Below are 13945 nucleotides of genomic sequence, written 5' to 3'. Positions count from 1 at the left end.
TGCATGTGGATTCCAAATTGACATTGTTAAATATCTTGCAAGGCTGAATACAGAGGTGTGTGTTATTTTTACAGTGTAAATGACCTACTCTACGGGTCATGACAGGTGGTAAAAATTTTGGATTGTGTCCCAACCTCATGGAATGACCTCTGTACAAAAGCGAGCCCAAGCGCACATCTGATCAGTTATGAAACCACATAAACGGTTTGTTGCAACTAACGCAAACATGGACATAGAGAGATGGGAAAGCTGGAGATGTTCAACCATTTTCAACGGGTCAACCGTGAGATGCCACACAGAGAAGGGTGTACACTATAGGCTCACACTAGTCTGTGGAGGCTGGGCATTGCTGCTAATAAATCAAAAAAATGACTATGGGTAAGAGACGTTGCATAAATCTTGAAAAATAGGTTTGCAGCTACACCGTGGAATCAATCCCTTTGGTTCTTCTCAATCTCTCAAGGTGTGGTTCTTAAAAGAACTGGTGAGTTTCAAGAAGCACACCTCGCCCAAAAGAGATTGATTCCATGGTGCACTCAGCCTATTTCTCATGTCTCTTCCACCATACAAAGCTTCAGATCTTACTCATGAATCTTGAACAAATGACCACCAAGGGTCAGCATTTGCAAATTAAGTCGTGGTACCCTGTTGCTTTAAAACGTCAAAGGTTTTCAGCCGAAAGTAATACCGCACCTAGGAGGAGCTCATTGAGGAATAATACCATTGGCAGGTGTTTAAATAAGAACTATTCAAACTTAGTAAAATTTGAGGCCCTCACCTGCTGTGGGCAGGGTGTGAGCCTGGGACTCCAGCCTCTTGGTGTCCATCTTGTAGCTGGCTAGATTGCTGACTGTGTGGGTCCCTACCAGCGTGAAGCGGCCAAACTGACGGCAGTCCACCACCCGTATGGTCAGGGGAGGGCAGTAATGCTCGTTCTCTGGCAGATCCTGGTAGAAATAAGAGAGAATTTCTGAGTACCGCAGAGAGAGATTCATTTTGACCCTTGGAGGCCCAACATTCATATATCCTCAAGGAGTGAAATATACTTGATGACAGAATTATTCAACCTGCAAAACATTTCGTATTCTATTTATAGTATGTATTTACACAGCAAAGATATCCATAAGTAAACTGGACCTCAAGGCACTAATAAATATCATACCTGCTCACTGAGCCAAATAACATTCCTCAAACAGTATATGTAGATATTTCAAATCTCTGATTTGATGTCAATGCTGTTTTGATGTCAATGTCAATTATATCAATGCTGTCATTTTGCATTTTGAAGCAGATGCATAGCTAATCACACATATATGTATCATTAATCTCTGCTCTTGCAAGTACACAGTTATGTTTGAAACCCTGACCCTACAATTGGGAGTTGCAGAACCTACTATTAAACTATGCCCCTCTCTTTAACACTCTGCAGTTGTACAAGGCCAAACTAATATTGCTTGATCCAGCGCTTTCTCTGAATATCTCACTTTTGTGCCTAGCACTCTTTCCAATGAGGTCAGATGGGTCGTGCGCTTACCACTTCCAAGAAGCGGACATTGTCCGGGAAGTTGGGGTTCCGGCCGGCGTTGTAGATGATGGCCGAGCTCAGGACTTGCCCGCCGCACTGGATGTCACAGCGAGGCTTGTCCACTGTCATCAGCTGGAGGCGTTTCATCTCACGCACACCCCAGAACAGCACCTGTACCAACAAAACCAGCCTTAGTTTACTGTCACAATTCACCTGCTTTGGAGAGTCGGGTTGGTGTGGTGGTTCTTTCCTCACCTTTTCCACCTCTACAGTCTGGGTTCAGTTCCCGGCTCCATCTACATCTTGATTGGGTTTTTCAGTCCCTACCTGATTCCATGGGTGGATATCCCAGGAGGATGGGGAGATATATCCCCCACTTTTTGCCTTGGCGGGATTATCAATAATCACCCCCCACACACACACAAGTGTGTATTTGCCTGCAACTGGGGACCCCCTACTGTTCCTCTTTTGTTTGTACTTTAACTTTTTCAGAAGACCACCCATATGTTTTGTACACAGTTGTCAATCAGGGACCCTCTGTCAATCGGGGACCTTATTGTCCTCTATAGTTCAGGGTCGCCAATTGAATGCAGAAATAAACTCATGAACACACTTTTCAAGTCACTGACATTATGTGCACTTGTAGCCCCCCCCCAACCGAAATGGGACCTTGGACCCTGTTCTGCGTCACACTCCCCACAAAGACAACTTTTCAGAAATCATCCCCCCCAACACTGTGACAAGAAATCCCCGCCCACGCCTGATTCTGTGTGCTTTACCCAGAGTATTCCTCTAGGATTTCCCTCCCACCTCTAAAGCAGGGACTGCTTCTCACGGTCTCCTCTCAGCAGGTTTCTTATGGCTTGTGAGCTGCAGTGACTATGGCACTTTTGATGAATCCTCGGTGTCATTACCGAACACTGCAACAATAATAACGGTTTTTGGCACCACTGCCGGGCAGTGGCCAATTGGATGCACCAGCTCCACAGCAAGTTTTTTAATTTCCTCATCAAGAAATTATCCCCATGTTCAAGAGCCGTGGGACTTGTGGGACACGTAACAAATGACGAGTATCAGCAAAGCAAAAAACTGTACTGACAATATGGCTGCATCCAAATCTCTTATCTAGAGCTAGGTCTAGGTCTTCGCTCCATTGGAAATGCGAGGAGATGCGCAGACAACAGACCTAGCCGTAGCTCTGGAAGCCCGTTTCAGACACGGCCTAAGCCTTTTACGAGTTAACTTTGACCCAAATCTGGTGCACTGAGTTCTTTAAATACACGTGAACATAACAATTTGAATTCTCCATACTAAAACCACTATTCCTACACCTCGTGATTTGGGGCAAGCTTATGCTTAGTTACATTAGAGATGCCTTGCAACAATACACACTGTTCTCAATGGATAAGAAGGGCACAGAGGAACCAGTCCATTCCAGAGATGGTGGTTGCTATGGAAAAGCTTACCCAAATTACGAGGTATAGCAATGGTGTCTTTAGTCTGTTGAATTCAAATCGTTATGTTTATAAGCAGTCAGATAACTCAGTGCACCAGATTTTATTCAAATTTAACTCGCAAATGGATTATTGTTGAGTGCCATCTATGATGTAGACCTAAAGATGTCATAGTGTTTGTTGAGAGGGAATGTAATCATACGTGCAACTTATTGTGACAATCAGCAATCAGTTGGGGTAGATTGCCAGGCTCGCAATCCTGACCACATGCACGTGTTCAACAGACTTTTAAAGATGACAATAGTCAACGAAACAAACAACCAAGAGAGCTCACCTCAATCCTGTACTTGCACATCTTGGGCCTGATCTCCACGGGTAGCTCTATCTTGGGTGGCAGCTTGTCTTTGCTCTTGGGGTCCACAGGGGGCACCTCGATCTTGATGACATCAGACGGGATGCCACCCGTGGGTGTCAACTAGAAACAAACAAAAAAAGTCAATGCATATTCATGCAAGACTACTAGTGTTTCCTCGAATAGGTGAACCAAAAACAGTGCAACACGTATTGAACAATTTACGGTTCACAGATTGAGAACAGACAACTGAATTAACTCATCACAATGGTTGCAATGCCAGCTAATATACAGCTTATCAAGGCTGATTACAGACATTTATGGCCAAATTAAAAGCACGAGATTATCGTCAGGTGCCAGCTGGCCATCTTTGAGGAAAAAAGGCAGCAGAACTTTTTAACAGTATTCAAATACTGATTGGCTGAGGGTGGAACAGGAAGGAATTTTATTGCAAGGAAGAATCTGGACTATTCCATTTCACAATGTGAAACCAAGTGAAAATGGAAGAGTCCAGATTTGACTGTGTAATTATATTCCTCCCGTTCCACAATTTAAAGTCCCTCAGCATTTGTCTTGCATAAAACTGGCATACAGATTAGAGTCCATTGCACTGACTTCCCTGACTTTTTCTTCCACTAGAACCCATGACACAGTTTATCAATTTAAAATGTAGATCGGTGCGACAAACTCCAAAAGTGCTACACAGAAAATTGATGTCATAAAAAGTGCTTGACTTAATAAAATTTGTCACATGTTTTCAGGTAAACAAATCACTTCTCTGAGGCTAAATGACTAATCTACAAAATCAAAATTCAGAATAGGTCGGTCCTCATAAATTTAATAACTATTAAGTGACTTCCGTTTTTACACAGTAACCCATGGCTCTTCTAGCCCTGGAAAATTGAAAATCAAATTCCATGACTTTTTCAGGTGTTTCTGCCAAGGCTATGTGAACCCTGCTAATACCAGCCATCGTCTGAAATCCACAGATCCATTCTACAACAGCAGAAGTGATTTCTTTTTCAATCCAAAACCCCAAACAAAAATTCAACGGCAGCACCAACAGCTACTGGGCTCACCTGGATCATCTCGATGGCGGCCAGCATCTCCCCCGCCTGCGCCTGGCCGCGGTAGATGCTGTGCCATTGCAGCAGCGGTGGGAACATGGGCTTAGCGTAGGGCTCATCCAAGCACTTGACATACGGTAGGACCAGGGAGCGACCTATGAACTCGGCGCCTCCCTGTTTGAGATGAAAACAGAATTCCAGTGCTCCAATCAAAATGCACACTTGGTTCGTACAATCGCACACACGTTTGTCAGCCTCCAGGGAAAAGGTCATACAAAGCCCTGTCATTTGAAACCACACTGTTTAAGAAAACTTGTGGTAGATGGATTTTGCTGTTGTCACTCATTTCTACACACACTGACAACACAACACAACACAACAGATCAGGAGAAAGATCATATTAACCATAGACAATTAGTACAAAAAATTAATCAAAGAAACCTTTTATGGACCAAATTTTGCCCTTACATCATTAGCCAACAACATTAACTGTAAGCCATGTAGAGCCGGCGACTTCACCTTTAAAAACAGCCTTTCATTGTGGGTGTTTGTTCATACGTTTACGATACAAATTGAAGGTAAACTAATGCATGTTTGGAATCGATACTGCATAGATCACTTCTCATTTGAAGTTTTAACACAACAGAATTGTCCGCTTGAAAAAACTGAAACGAATAACTATTCTACGACACTCCTTTCAAACTTTTTGGGGGAAAATCATGGGTGCAACTTCTGAGAAAAAACTTCTGAGAATGTGAAGGTATTCAAGGTGAAACACATCACACATCACATCACATCTTGACAGCTGCTAGCAACAAAAAGATTACCTGAATCTGTGTTCCGTAGAAATGGCATTACAATAAGTAAAAAAGACAAAAAAAAATGTTCAACAGTTAGTGAAGAGACAACAGGGTACGTTAGAATAAATGCTGACCGGGAAAATGCCAGATATTTTTCCCTGTGGGCTGTACCATTCATAAGAATAGTGTCCCTTATCAGTTTAATATTGACTCAAAAAGATTGATCACAAACAAAAGGATCATTACGATGAAGTTGTAAAGACACGTGCAGAGGGTTACCTTAATGTTCTCATGATTCATGTACTTTAACCAATCCTCCCCCACTTTATAACAGCCTGTTTGCACGAATGGGGAGTAACAGAATTCCAAGCGTTAAGAAATATAATATCGAACACAGTGGTTTCCTGCGGGGCAGTTCATACTGAGCTGGGACATGCGAGACAGTGTGGCAAATCTGCCCGTCTTGTTAGGCATGATGTCAAAGACCAGCTGGGAGATGAAGTGAGTGAGTGGATGCGGCTTTGCTATGCCTTTGATTCTTTGCTGTTGTCATCATGTAAAGTTCATTAATATAATTGTTTGCATTCTGAAGAGTTTGTGCTTCTTGGGTACAAGTACAGTGTATATGTACAGTATCCACCCTGAGCTATAGTGCACCCCCAATCAGTGAAAGAAAGACAGGTGGTTACAAGCGGGTTCTTGCACGCATTCTGCGTGTACACAAAGACCATACATGCCGGAATACATTAGCTACATGTACTCAGCGTGCTTTGCGTCAAACGTGCATATACTTGGGCGCCTCATGGCGCACCTATGCACCGACTACCAAAAAAAAACATGCCCTCTTTTGTTCCACTCGGAGTGGATTGTGCAGAGTACTACTTTCCATCACCCAATACCACACTTCTGCGTAAACAGACACCTAAACTGGAGAGCTGAAAGGACTTTATACACAGACCATATAGTTTCTTTGAACACAGAATTATAAAATGATTTTTAAGGCTGACTCCTGGCCTTTTGGGCCTGTTTGTTTCAAACGGATCTGGATCTCGATCACTGTGATCCGAAAGCTGGTTTGCTTAATACCTTAGACAGGTTCTAGTGGAAAGTCAACCAGTGCCAGATCACTGATGGCGATCCGGATCCACGTACAACAAACAGAGTCTCTGAGTTTAGTCATGTGCAACACTTTTATCTACAAGTATAATCATACTCTCAACCTGACCCTCCTCAAAAACTGGGGCCAATTTCATAGAGCTGCTTAAGCACACAACTTGCTTAAGCGCAAAAAAACCTTACTGGATAAATCAGGTAACTAGCCAAAATTCCATGTGATGTACAGTGTTTTGGGATCGTATTTAGCTGTTTTTTGGTTAGCATGACAATCAGATAGAGTTTGAGCTGGATAACCTTTGTTTATTAAAAAAGTTTTTTCCCGCTTAAGCAAATTTTGTGCTTAAGCAGCTCTATGAAACTGGACCCTGGTCTCAAGTCACATGTAACAAGATAAAGCCAAACCAACTTGTCCTCATCAAGTTACATGTACCTCAATTTGTCAAAGAACCTTCAAGTCTAATACTCAAAAGACTGGCTGAATATCGTGACGAAAAAACCTCATCCCTCTCTCATGAGAGAAATTCTGCTCGAGCGAATGCGCTGAGTTGCTGGAAGGAATTCGACATTTGAAATGCCTGTGGGTATAGTGTTCAGCGGGACAAGTCAAGCCTGCATTTTACTGCACCTTCGCTGCATGCTGGCAATGCCATGGAAAGAGTTCTTGGAGTGGTGACCACACAGACCAAGAGTGTATCCAGCAAGCAAGTTACCATATGGGAAGATGCCACGTGAAAGACTTTGTCCCAAAAATGGATCCTTATTGTCCCAAGAGAGAAAAAAAGGAAAAAGCTGCATTGCATGCATCAAGGTGACGACGTGCCCAAGCATACGCAATGCCAAAGCCCAACCGTTCCTTCATTGTCCAGTGAATGAAGGTGCAAGAAGCGTACCCATACACGTTCTGCAGATCAAAGCTTTATTGCAGCATGCATAACAACAGTGGGAAAAAAAGGTACCGGGTCATTTAAGGTCAATTCATAATTTGTTCACCCAACCCTGACAGACTGGAACATCCGGTGTCATGATTGGCCTGTATAAGGAAACTCTACAACCATTTGTTTTTCCTATTTCATGTTAATTTTTGAGAAATGGGTCCATGAACATTGGGCTAAACTTGCATAGCCTCCCGAAATTCAATTCACGAACAGCATGCAAAGAAAAATCCATGAAAATGCAGTTCCTTCAGCAGGTGAAAACGGTTAAATCAGGCCAACTGGCCTGAACCGGTATCTGCCAGTTTTGAGTGGTTCCAGTCAGTCAGAAAAAGAGAAAAACCCGGTGCAGCTGGTTCTCACCTTCTTGACTGGATTAAGCTGCCAGAGTCATTGGGAGGGGGGGGAAAAGTAAACGTTGATGGCAAAGAGAAATTTCAAGTTTATAGCTTCAAAAACAACTTCAACACTCAATGCAAAACACTGCTGGAATACACAATCGCAGCCGACTTGTAATAAGATTTAACAAGGTGTGATGATTTTGATCTAAGTAGTTCTCTCTCAGTTTCCCTGCAAAAGAGCCAGCCCAGACTGTGTACGCTGAATATCTCATTGGCCCTCTTTCGTAGAGCCTCCTGCACGGATATGAGCAGGAAAGAAGCTGCACTGGAGAACAGCAATGACGGGGATGTGCTAAGCCCTTGAATGTAATTTTCGTCTGCTTTTTAACAGCTTGTCATAGCTCTAAAGTTCCGAGATTTCTGCTATTTTGTGTCAAACTGTGCCACTCGGCAAAACTTGGTGGACTCAGAAGTAACTGCATTTTACGGCGGCGGCAGAACGATTTTGAAAAATAGAGGGGGGGAGGGCAGCCGTAAGACCATCAGGCATCAGCCATTGAAAGGCCGATCCATTAGTATAAAGCCCTCCCATTAGAAAGCCTCCCAAAAGAGGGACGGAGGCAAGTCCCCCCAGACAAAAAGTGGGAAGGGGGTCACTGCCCCCCTGCCCCCACATTCTTCCGTCCCAAGTGCAAATGAACTGTGCAGACAAGTCTTCAGGGTTTTCTTCCAAGCAAAGTTCTGAGGGCAGAATGCATTCTAAATGCCAATAGGAATGTTGAGACTTTAGAGAGTACTGTCTGTAAGGGAAAAGAATCGTTTAAACATTTGACGTGTTATGAATCAGGAAATATTTTTAAGCTAATCTGTTTGCAGGTGAAAGAAATAATTTTCAGGGTTAAAGCCAATTTACCATTTAATGACGAAAACAATTCTTTTAACTGTAGCCATATGAAAGTTCCCGTCGAGTTTAGGCAAAACGGTCTTTCGATTCTTCTCTTGAAAAGAAACGATAAAGATATAAGTGTAACGTGCTACTTGTTTTTCCACCTTAACACTGCTTTCAAGAGAACACAGAATTGACCTTACCCCGATGTCAATGTCAAAGATCTCCACGCAGATGAATGGGGGATTGTCCTTCAAGTCCTTGCGTTTGCCGTACACAGTGACCTGGTCAAAGATGAGCACTTCATTCCAGGTGGGGCTCAACGTTTCCTCAATGACCTATGACAGACGTCCACAGGAAGAGAATTCAGAGAAGGGGATGTCAGTGGGAAATAGTTGAATGGCTGATGTGCAGGGTAAGGACCCACAGATGGCTAGACAAGCATGACACAAAACATGGCAACTGTTCCCAGAGGGAGGCAGATCAAGAATCCAATTTCAGAGAGGCAAAAATGGGAGGGGGGTAAAAAATCTCTTATGGCCTTTCTGAGAACTGAAACTACATTTTGGTGCTTTTTATTTAAAAACGGAATAGAAAGGGAAAAGACCATAGAATATAGAAAAAATTAAAAATTCACTTTCCTCTCATTGTTGTCAATAAATTTGTTTTTGCTCCGTGAGGGGGGGACATGGTCCCTACTGCCCAGTCCCCACCCGCCTTTGTTCCCAGACCCCTTTTGAATCGTAATTTGTTCAGAGCACATGTCTAGGAACACAGGGATTAAGCCGTATCCCAATCATGTGGCTGCAGCTTGGAGTCGCACTAGCATCTGGGTCATTGCATGAGGTTGGGGCACAATTTGTGACGGTGACCTTGTTACATCCAAAAGTTTTACCACCTGTCATGACCTCTACAGTAGGTCATTTACTCTCTAAAAATAACACACAGCTCTGTATCCAGCCTTGCAAGATGTATAACAATGTCAATTTGGAATCCTCATGCAGGGAAATAGCTGTTCATTTCTACGGAACTCACGTAACAATCGACACAGTCACAGATTGTGCCCCAACCTCGTGGAATGACCCAACTATGGAATTTGGCTCCAGTAACCACACGGCCGTTCACGGCAGGAAACGGCCGTTCACGGCAGGAAACTCCGTTCTTGAAGGGGCGAGGCACTTTCCTTTCAACATGTCTATGGGAATGTGTTAATGGGCATCACGGAAAGGATCAGATGCCTCTGTGAAGTTCCTACCCTTCAATTTAATTCTTGCTAAGACCCGAAGACGTGAGCTTGCAGGTTAAAAACAAAAAAAAATCTACTAAAACATCTGGCAGAGACATTTAAATTCTGTAGCAGTGTTGCCAGGGCCCTTTATTGACTCGGTTGCTAGCACTTCAGCCGTAACTCCAAACCACTGCGCGGGACATTTTTTTGCCTGATCAAACTGGCCTTAACAACGATAAAAAATACTGATATTTTAGGTTTTTAACCGCCAATGTCGGATGAATTCTCTCCATCACGGCTATGATGGTGTACATCTTGCATACAGTTTCACATTAAAATGGCCAAAGAGTAGCAAAACCTGAATAAGGCCTCTAAAATCTTGAATCTGAGTTGAAGAGATTCTGAAACCTGCAGACGCTGGGAGAGTATTACAACCCCTAGCAAATCAGGCAAGAGTGATCGACTCACCCTTGTGGCTCTGCTGTCGCTGCCAAAGATGACCCTGGCAAAGGGGTCCGACAGGCCCGAGGAGTCGGAGCCGATCAGGCCGCGGGCTTGGTAGATGTGGCACCGCAGCATGAAGTGAGTCTTGTCTGGAAGGAGAGAACATGCAGACACAGAGCTATCACCCACAGCAGAAAGGTAACAAATCTAGCCGCATATTCCATGGAACAAAAACTTCTATTTCAGATGAGTGATAATGTTGAGTCTTTTCCATTCGCAAGGGAAGCCGAGTTTTGTAGTATGGTTAGGGATAAGTACACGTAATTAAGGATCAAGGCTGTGCCGTCTAAATACTTCCGAGTTCAATAATGGAAGCACAAGCTGGAAACATAATCAGCATGCAAGAACTGCATAAATTATTTTCATCACAAGGTTTTGCACTCTGACGGCACTCCGAATCCCACAAATGCTTGAATGTTTCCAGCAAACTTTTTCAACTGAATTTTCAGGACAGAACCTGCTACAAAAAGCTACATTTGTGCTGCACCAAATCATTTCAGAGTATGTGACCCAACTTAAAAGAATGGGTTGGGAGTTGCCAAAGTCACTTTTGAGTTCAAGGCCTTTCACAGAGTCTCGCAACAGCAATGGAAACCTACATAATGTCTCATTTCCATTTTCATCACAATGCTTAACTTATCAGTGACACATCACAAAAAGGACCTCAGTTACATCTGATGCCCACTAGAACATAAGCACTGGAAAACAGGCTTGAGACTCGTTTTGGAATTCCGTCACATCTGCTGATAGGAGTTTGGAAAGCACTCAGCTCAACAGGCTCCAAGTGAATCATACACGACACTGGAAACGGTGCCCTCACAACGACAGCCTGGTCGGCTAACCTTTGTATGTGACGAACGGAGGCGGGACACCAGCCAACTTGATGGCGTGCTTGAGCTCCTTGGTGGCCACGTAACCGGCCGGCAGACCCTTCAGCATCTCCTTCTTGTGCTTGACCAGGCCAAACCACATGTAGACGTCCAGCTTGGCTTGCACCGTCCAGCCGCTCACTCCCTGCACGCCTTTCTTGCCGGGCAACTGTGCGGTTGAGAAAAAGGTTCAACTCAAATCCCTGTATACACAAGTGCACCCCAAGTGCAGTACAAGGCCACTCCAACAAAGCTATACGGAATATTCCCCTTTGCCCCCAAGTTTTAATACACCTGTACACATAACTAACATTGAACTGATGGCGATTACCTGAAGATCTAAGAAGGAAATTAATCTTACTCATGAAAGAGTAATGGCCGAGTTGTCCATTTAGTTCATGGGTATGTCCATGCACAGAGGCAGCCATGAGTACAGTAGAGCAGAACTGACTACCGGTGACTAAGTGTGCAATTTTGGCTTGATCGCAATAAAGGCAAAAGAGTTCTACCTCAAACGTAATTTCCCAAGCTCTGACCTTCCCATACAACTGCCCCCTCCTGCCCCCTCCCTCCCCGAGTCTCTCCACCCATCTCCACATCCCAGCTCCCATCCTACCTTGAGGAATAGAGTCTGCATCTCGCCGCACCGCTCTCCGCGTTCTTCCTCCAGTGCCGAGTACAGCAGCTTGCGAGCAGGCACCCGGGTGTAGGCGATCCGCTTGCCGTTGCTGATCATCCAGATGACGACATCGGGCACACTGTGTTGAGGCTGCAGGGAAACCCAAAAGCAGTATGCAATAAGCCTTTTGCGAGTTAACTTTGACCCAAATCTGGTACACCGAGTTCTTTAAATTCACGTGAACATAACAACTTGAATTCTCCTTACTAAAACAACTATTGCTATACCTCGTGATTCGGGGCAAGCTTTTGCTAAGTTACATAAGAGACGCCTTGCCACAATACACCATTCTCAATGGAAAAAATGGGCACAAAGGAACCAGTCCATTCCAGAGATGGTGGTTGCTATGGAAAAGCTTGCCCTGAATCACGGGGTATAGCAACAGTGTCTTTAGTCTGGGGAATTCAAATCGTTATGTTTAAGTGCAATCAGATAACTCAGTGCACCAGATTTTACTCAAATTTAACTCGCAAAAGGCTTATTGACCTTATTCACAAGGAAGCCATTTTTACTATGTTCCCCAAATCCATCTTATATAATGAAATCTCTCAAATGGAGTGGTGCCAGACTATTTGGGGTTCCACGACTCACTTTTTATGAAGTGTTGCTTAAAACATTTGGATATAATAAATCATATTTGAATTTTGTTTTTCATTGTAAATGAAATTAAACGGTAATGAATTTGTTCATTGCTTTCATATCAATTCAATGAAATGCTGTGAAATGCGCCATCTGATGCTCCAACAGCGCATACACCCAAAACCAAGCATGTCCCAGCTAGGTCACTGGGGCACGCGTGCCAGGTCTGCCCTATCAGTGCGGTCCTGAACTGACTTGAGCATGTGCTTTCTTTGGAAGATGACTTCCAGGATAGCGACCATAAGAGTAGCGTGCAAACTGTCGCTCAGACCAATATACTTGACCAAAGTAGGCAGTACTAAAGACTCAGGTCAGCATGGTGAGCTGATCACTCAAGTGACCAAAACACGCCAAAATGAAGGTCAGAGGGCCTGATGTTTTGATCGAGATGTCAAAATGCCTGTAAAGTGTATTGGGCTTTCAGCGTTTCATCTTTCCACAAGGTACTTTGTACTAAAATGGATCTGCAAAGCAGTGCTTGATGATGAGACATGGCAAACCAACAAAGCATTCAGGTTTGTGATACAGCAAATCTCTGCGGCAGGGCCCACCTCATCAGCCAGGAACCTGATCCGATGCAAGAACATCTTGGCGGCCTTGACTTTCTCCTTCAGCGCCCGGGGGCTGAGCTCCTTCCTGGGCATGACGTTGAGGCGCTTGGCTTGCTTGGCAATCTCCTCCTGCAACAGAGACATATGAACGTGAGCTAGATCAGACAGAAAGCCCAGATGTGTGGTCGTCTACCAGTTGTCTTTGAGAGAGGTTTATTTTGACCACGGGTAGTGGACCAGATGCTTTTGGGTCCATGTTGGGGTGTAATGTCTCATTTATATTTTTTCTTCTATGAGCTAGGTTCGAATCCCACCCCCCTGCATTCATATGGAGTGGGTCTTCAGTTCCAACTGATTATGAATATTTTCCTTAGATTATCACTCTGCAGATTGGAAGAGGGGAGTCTTCTACTACACGATTTCCTTTCTTTTTCTGTGTCTTTTCTTCAGGCTTTCATTGCAGTACGTGCCTTCAGACTTTGAAGAAATTCTGCTTTCATTCAAAGAATCAAAATGCAAATAAACTGCTTTTTGACGTGACAAACATTTCCCCGTTGTAAAATATCTTCTTTTTTTTTTCATTTTGTTCCGTTTTTGCTTGTTTGTTGTGGGTTTCTTTACTTGTTAATTTTCTGGTTCAGCCTACATCCAGGTGAAAGGTTTTAGAACAAAAGGTTTTGAAAAATTACATAATTGTTCCATTAGTGTGAGCAAGCCCAATCCTACCGGATGGTTTTCTGTATCCTGAACAAACTTTTCAGTTCAACAAAAAGAAACTGTGCCCCTCTGAACGTATCAACTGCGGATATTACTCCAAAATGCAACTTTGGTTGATGGTCAATAGTAAACTATATCTTTTGTGTAATGACCTTGTAGACTATGACTCAAAAACAAGGCTAAGGTCACCTCATAGATTTTTATCCGGTTTTAACCCTCATTATGCAAGTAGCTTTGACTGTCTGCCCATAAACTGTGAAAAACTGAACAATTTCAATCAGTTTG

The 13945-nt window shown here is 43.6% G+C and overlaps 1 protein-coding gene across 10 annotated transcripts in view; it reads right to left on the bottom strand.

Annotated features, from left to right (window-relative positions):
* The window catches only part of otof (otoferlin), a 93927-nt gene that overhangs the window by 46170 nt on the left and 33812 nt on the right, over window positions 1–13945 (bottom strand). For all 10 annotated transcript variants that reach the window (XM_087148346.1, XM_087148352.1, XM_087148353.1 and 7 more), the window contains 9 exons: window positions 12944–13072; window positions 11691–11843; window positions 11048–11243; window positions 10170–10294; window positions 8677–8811; window positions 4411–4572; window positions 3314–3454; window positions 1535–1696; window positions 779–947 (listed from right to left, as the gene is read on the bottom strand). In XM_087148346.1, coding sequence (XP_087004472.1) covers window positions 779–947; window positions 1535–1696; window positions 3314–3454; window positions 4411–4572; window positions 8677–8811; window positions 10170–10294; window positions 11048–11243; window positions 11691–11843; window positions 12944–13072 — 1372 coding nt within the window. The remainder of the gene's footprint in view (window positions 1–778; window positions 948–1534; window positions 1697–3313; window positions 3455–4410; window positions 4573–8676; window positions 8812–10169; window positions 10295–11047; window positions 11244–11690; window positions 11844–12943; window positions 13073–13945) is intronic.

Source organism: Acanthaster planci, linkage group LG18 (genome assembly GCF_054643075.1).
Source record: "Acanthaster planci isolate LZ-2023a linkage group LG18, COTS_SCS, whole genome shotgun sequence".
Lineage (NCBI taxonomy): Eukaryota > Metazoa > Echinodermata > Asteroidea > Valvatida > Acanthasteridae > Acanthaster > Acanthaster planci.
The sequence above is the reverse complement of the archived record's forward strand: the minus strand, read 5'-3'. Positions and strand labels throughout refer to the sequence as shown.